General features: G+C 44.0%; 1 protein-coding gene across 1 annotated transcript in view; it reads right to left on the bottom strand.

Moving 5' to 3' along the window:
• rhag (Rh associated glycoprotein) overlaps positions 1-647 on the bottom strand; it is a 15,437-nt gene extending 14,790 nt beyond the window's left edge. Inside the window, exon 1 of the mRNA XM_030781198.1 lies at positions 412-647. Within this exon, the coding sequence (XP_030637058.1) occupies positions 412-589 (178 nt within the window). The 5' untranslated portion in view covers positions 590-647. The remainder of the gene's footprint in view (positions 1-411) is intronic.
• Between the last annotated feature and the right edge of the window lie 6,334 nt (positions 648-6,981).

Raw genomic sequence — 6,981 nt, 5'->3', positions numbered from 1 at the left:
GTGAATTGCTCTGTTTAACTGTGACTGGTTCAGAGGTGCATTCCACACTAAGTCTGTTAGATACAGTAATTCACTGCAGTGAATGAGACTTTGTTTCACAACAAGACAGTGAATTAGAGACAGTCAGTAGGGCCCTGCACGCACTGTGTGTGTGTGTGTGTCTGTGTGTGCGCCCTAACTCCTCAAAGCCCATACAGGTCCACTATCCCTACAAACAGTTGCACAACACACAACAGTAAATTCAATGGCAGTAAGTAAAGGTGAACGATCAGGCAGACTCAACTCAAACAAGTCATTCAGCAGGTAAACTCATGACAGACTCAAAACCCATGGCATAACAGCAGTCCCACAGGAGAGGTGAACATTAATTTAAAAAACAAAAACAGCATTAACACTCCATAGCACACTTACTGGGATAAAGGGACAACGGGTTTTCCTCCGTATGGGATTTATTGGAAGCATGATCATCGTGTGAAGACTTTCCGTCATCATAAGTCACAAAGATAGCGTACAGAATGATGGTTATAATCTCCAAGGTCAGGGCCAAGATGGGGAACTTCAACCTCATGTTGGTGGAATAAGCTGGCATTTTTGGAGTCAACTTCTCTTGCTTTCTCTCTGGAAACCCTTGTCTCTCTTTCTCTCTCCCTCTCCCTTTCTTTCTGTCTCTCTCTCTATCTATCTCTTTCACTCTTCCTCTCTATACGTCTTGTGGTTCGTGCAGGGGGGGAGTGGAAATCGGGGACCAGTTTATATCTTGGCTGCAGGTTTGATGACAACCAATGGCAAGAGAGACAGGCAAGGGGGGGTGGTCTCACACACACACACACACACACACACAGATCCTTGCACTTTGCTCTTGGGGATGGGCTTCCTCTCCTCTCTGTTTACGTTTTGTTTTTTGCTTTTTTAAAAAGAAAAACAAGAAAGGGCATTTGCTTTGGATGAAAACATACATATTGGATGAAAACATACATTTTGGATGAAAACATACATTTTGGACTGCAGGCTTGTTAATTACTGTCTGAATCTTCTAGTTTTAGACAAGAGGATGTGCTTTTAGGTGGTCAACTGTTTCACAATCTCTTTAAAGTGACAAATGTGATTAAAATTAAGTTCTTCCCGAATAATTAAATTAGTTTTCCATGAGTGTAAGGAATTCCATTAGTGGGGTTCCTGGGAAAAGCCCTCACCCAGGAAATGATGGGAGTAAGGCTTCAATAACGGGAATAAGGCTTGAATAACGAGAATAAGGTTTTAAATTGCCTAATCTTTGGAATGCCAGTGGTCTGGATACACTGCTTTGAGAACTGACACTGACACTGGACCTTATGCCCTGAGACCAGCAAATCAACCCAAACCTTTATCCCACCGAGTCTTACACACACAGACATTTATGCACTGACCCAGGGCTGTGACACAGAACAGGCTCCCATAGGCCACTGTCGACTACAAACACACAAAAACCATTTCACAGCAGAACTCGCTGACTCGTGACCTGCAGGTCAGACAGCGAAAGTCAGACTGGTCATCACATGATCATGTCAGTCTTAGAGTGGGGTCAAACTGCCTGCCTTTTTTTTTTTTGACCTTGATTTGATGTGCTCTTCAAGAATTTAAAGATTTTCCAGATCAAATAAACACGCCATTATTTCTGTGTTGTTTATTGTTTACTTTGATGGAAACAAACAAGGCCCCATTGTCTCCGAGAGACAAGACACAATAACAAAGCGGTCAAATTTAGATGGCGTCGTGTTTTGGAATGATATGATAGTGATGTCCACTTCTGTCTTTGTTCAGAAAGCCGCACACCCGCGGGTGTTCCGCGACCGTCGGAAGCAGAACCTGGAAAACGGAATGCCCAGGACCAGCGGCTCTTTGGACACAAGGCCTGGAACAGAATTCATTCAAATTCGAGTTTACACGGATACAAGAAACAAGGGAAGAGTATTTTGAGTGGAATGTTTCATTCAATTCAGTTCTATTTTAGAAACTTCCCATAGAGTTTGGTTCTCTAACTCAATGTGTTACCTGAAATCCTTGCCTTCATAATGAATTCTTACTCCTGGAAAACCTACCCAGACAGGACTGAAGACCAGAGGTCCCTCCTGCTGGAGCAAAAGGTCACATGTCATGTTGCAGGGTCACACAGATCCAGGGTTCATTCACACTGTAGGAGAGCTGTGCTTTGGACTGTCTCCAGATGCCAAGGCAAATGACCTCCGTATGGGAAAGAAAAACGGAGGTGCTTTCCTGTGCCCCCATATCCTCTCATTTAACAACTGGTTACAGTTATGCTAGGGGTGTCAGTGTGTGTGTGTGTGTGTGTGTGTGCGTGCGTGTGTAACGTGTGAGAAAAAGTCAAAGCCTGTCGTAACCGCATTCACAGTGCTAGAGAAGTTTAGAGTCTGTGCTATAATCACATTCACAGTGCTAATGGAGTCTGTCCTTTAAAGTGATTTGAAAGCATTGCATTGTCTTTTTATTCCTAAATGCCATCTTGCATTTTAAAAAAAAAAAAGACCATTCATTTTGGACATTGCTTTTTGTTACACTGTGCCCCTGTGACCTGTCAGATTAGTGAGTGATGGTTCTGACTTGGCATCAGTGCTGAGACAAATCCAGGCCTCAGTACCGCTGGATCTGTTAGCATGTCCAAGACAGATCTGTTTAAGAGTCCTGACTGAATCCTGAATGATAATGTTACTGCAATGATCTTAGCTGCGCGTCGGGGTCCCGTTCGTCCTGTCAGGATTTATTTTTCGATAATAATCGGCGGACTATACATTATCACGCTTATTATACGGTTACTTGTCAGAATGATAAAAGAAACTTCACACAGTATTTTATATTGATCTTTTTTTTTGCCTTTTCGTGGCTTCCGCTGAGAAAAATAGTCCTTCTAACAAATAGAACTTTTAAGTTGCAGGTGTTGCGTAGTAACGTGTTCGGCCACCTGCAGACTCGTTAGCTTGTTGCAGAATAATACGCTAAACATTCTGTGTATTAATATTAAATTGAATATTTCCATTAATGGTGCAATTTGAGAGAATCAGTGGCACATCTCGTGGGAAGATGAAGTTGATGTCCCTACTCATTTCCTGTCTTTGATTGTTCGCAGAAACATTTTTGGGGTCTTGTCGGACATACATACATTTCACTTATGATAAGTGAACGAACTACTTGCCGAATGATGTGAAAGATGTGAATCAGAAGCGCAAAACCAGTTGCCAGTGTCAGCGGTCATTAATTTTCTTTAGCGGTTATTAATTTTTTTCAGCGGTCATTATCAAGAAATCTCGGACTTCCGAACGTCGGGGTGGCCCATTCGATTCAGTGGAACTTTCTGCAGCATTCTGAGGAACCGTATAATGAACGTATCACTCCGGTGTTATACACATATAAGACTCCAGTCATCAGACAACGTGGGCCATCAGAAACCCATACCTAACTATAGATATCTTTCACCAGTAACACCGCTGCTACCAGTCTAACCCCTCTAACTTCCACAGGAGCTTTATAGAAAGATAAGAGGCTTTATCTGGTTATTGGTCACTGACTGGTACTAACTGGTCACTAACTGGTTCCTGACTTGTGCGGACTGGTTCCTGTCTAGTTACTGACTGATTATTGACTTGTACCGAGTCTTATTTACTGCTAACTGGTGTGGACTGGTTCCTGGATGGTTTCACAGTGGGAGGCTGAGGAAGCTGACTGGTGTCACAGTGCGATGCTGAGTTCGGCACAAAAACACCACACAGAGGATCATTACCGGTTTAGAAAGTGTACTGGTTCCAGTGAATCTTTTACACTGGTTTAAAACTCCTGTCTCGTTTCCTGAGAATTTGTCATCCCAGCTGCTCTACTACTAAACTAACACAAGTAAATTAATCAGTGGTTTTACTAGAGCACAGAGAGGGAAGATTACATCTGATCATTTCTAATCTCTCACTAATACACCAAACATTTTAATATACTATACATTTTAATGTCCCAGACGTTTTAATTTATCAAACGTTTTAATATACCAGACATTTTAATATACCAGACGTTTTAATATATCAGTCGTTTTAATTTATCAAGCGTTTTAATATACCAGACATTATAATGTCCCAGGCGTTTTAATGTCCCAGGCATTTTAATATATCAGACGTTTTAATTTATCAAACGTTTTAATATACCAGACATTTTAATATACCAAAAATTTTATATATCAGACGTTTTAATGTCCCAGGCGTTTTAATATACCAGACATTTTAATGTACCAGACGTTTTAATGTCCCAGGCGTTTTAATGTACCAGACGTTATAATGTCCCAGGCGTTTTAATGTACCAGACGTTATAATGTCCCAGGCGTTTGAATGTCCCAGGCGTTTGAATGTCCCAGGCGTTTGAATGTCCCAGCAGCGGCAGGAGGGACTGAGTCAGAGTCTGTGTGTGAACGATTCCATTCTCTCGTTGTTTTCTTTCCTCATGTTTTTGCTTTTTCTGTGAATGTGGGGCCACCTTGTCAGCCACTTTTAATTTGTGTTTGTGTGTGTGTATGTGTTTGTATGTGTGTGTATGTGTTTGTGTGTGTGCGTGTGTGTGTGTGTGCGTGTGTGCGTGTATGTGTTTGTGTGTGTGTGTGTGTCTGTGCGTGTGTGTGTGTGTGCATGTGTGTATGTGTTTGTGTGTGTGTTTGTGCGTGTGTGGGTGTGTGTGTGCGTGCGTGCGTGTGTGTGCATGTGTGTGTGTGTGTGTGTGTGTGTGCGTGTGTTTTTCCTGGTCCTTATCTCTGTTGTCAGTAAAATGAGAGTTATTGTTTAAATGAGTTCTGATTTACTGCTGGTTTAAGTCAAACAGGGGGTTAAAGGAGCAGAAGGATATGTCACACTGTGGACTTTAATGGACTGCCCTGCACATGTCTGACTGCCTGAGTCTGCTGATAGGCTAACTGTCAAGTTATTCAACAGTGATATATAACAGTTTTGGTTTATTGATGAATAATTAGGGTCTGTAGGCGCGGAGAACGCGATGTTGTCCCCGGTCTTGTGTGAGCCCGTCAGACCGTAGAGTGTTCTCGTTCACAGGGTGGAGTGACTGAATCTACCCAGACAGGAACACCACTTTGTTCAGGTCTGTACCATATTTAATCTGAAACCCATATCTCTAGTATGCTTTGAGAGATTTGATCTTGAATATGATCTTTTTCATGAGCAGCTCGATTGCAGGATGATCCTAAAGATCCTCTTCCCAGAGTGTAATATGATTCCCCGGGTTCCAATCAGTCTTCTCATATCCGCTGCGTGGCCTTGTGTTTCTCCTCACGACCCGGAATTCTCACGACAGAACCACAGCCTGCGTGACAGAATGCCCTGCGCACTCTGGAATGTTGACTAATTACCCTCAGCATTCCCAGAGAATTCCGTAGTTCAGAGGTTTGGGAATTTCTTGGAATTCTTCTTTGATGGTGTATTCCGTGAGGGATACGCTGGTATGGGATTGTTGACTGCGGTGGATATGAGAACACTTGAGCGGGGCTTTGTCTTAGACGGCGCGTTTGTGTTTTTCAGTTGTTCCATCTGAATCATGAGAAGGGAAAAAGCACGTGAACCGACAAGGCGGCGGTTTTACCTTTTGTGCGCCGTGAACGTGACGGAATCTCAAACTGCTTTTTTTTTAGTGGACTGAATTTTGTGTGGCCTTTGAACTTTGACCTTTCTCAGTCAGAGATGTGAATTTCGTGACCTCGCGTGATCATGGAGCTTCATGTGTCGTGTGTCGTTTATTTTTTATGATGGGGACAGTCAGGGGAACATGCTTAGATATTCATTGATTTACCAAAACAAAAAAAAAAGAGCAGGAAACAGATCCCAGAGAGGGAAATAGGAGCTATTTCCACGGACGGACAAAAATGATAGATCACCAGTAACTAGATGTTCCAAACTGGGAGAAAATGGGGAAAAGGTGAAGAAGAAAGGGAGGAGTTGTCACCTCCTCTTGGTCCTCCTGTGAGAGAGACGAGTGTCACAGATTTGGGCAGGCGTGGAGGAGGGGGGGAGGCATGGCCTCTTTTCCCTTCCATCCAATGATGATTGTCACCAGTTGGAGTAACACATCTGGATGGGGGCGGGGCCACTGAGAGGGTGACGTCTGTGAGAGGGTGGGGTCCGAGAGTGGGTGGAGTCTATGCCTGAGTAAGACCGTCCAGTGAATCTTCCCACCTGTAACCTACGCTCTGATGGTAACCTGTGACCCCGTCACGCCCACCCTCTGACCCCGTCACTAGTAGAGGATCATCTCCACTGATCTACAGACCTCACACCTGTGATTGAGGATGAACATAACAAGTGTTCATGTGTGACAACTGTTTTACAGTACTCTGTGTGTGTGTGTGTGTGTGTGTGTGTGTGTGTGTATGTGTTCGAGTGTGTGTGCATGCATGCGTGTGTGTGTGTGTGCGTGCATGTGTGTCTGTGCCTGTGCCTGTGCGTGTGTGCATGTGTGTGTGTGTGTGTGTATGTGTTCGTGTGTGTGTGCGTGCATGCGTGTGTGTGTGTGTGCGTGCATGTATGTCTGTGCATGTGCCTGTGCCTGTGCCTGTGCCTGTGCCTGTGCGTGTGTGTGCATGTGCGTGTGCGTGTGTGCGTGTCCGTGTGCATGTGCGTGCGTGTGCGTGCGTGTGTGCGTGTGTGAGCCAGGCCTTTACACTGACTTTAAATTGTGAGAGAACCTAGCTGTGTGGAGAGTGAGAGCAGTAACACTGTCCATATGTACTGAGGATCTGTCCCCAGGGACGTATATAACACTCCATCTGTGAGATGTCCCACTACAACACCAAACTCACTGCATTTCCCCTCTGAATAACTCACAAACCATAGCTCCACGAATACTCCATGAATCCTCCTCCAGACCAACAGACCGTCATACATCAAATGTTCGTTTTACTGAGTTCACACAAATGGCTCTCTCGTGTTAACTCTTTCAGCGTGTGTCAGT

Source organism: Chanos chanos, chromosome 8, assembly GCF_902362185.1.
Source record: "Chanos chanos chromosome 8, fChaCha1.1, whole genome shotgun sequence".
Classification (NCBI taxonomy): Eukaryota; Metazoa; Chordata; class Actinopteri; order Gonorynchiformes; family Chanidae; genus Chanos; species Chanos chanos.
The sequence above is the reverse complement of the archived record's forward strand: the minus strand, read 5'-3'. Positions and strand labels throughout refer to the sequence as shown.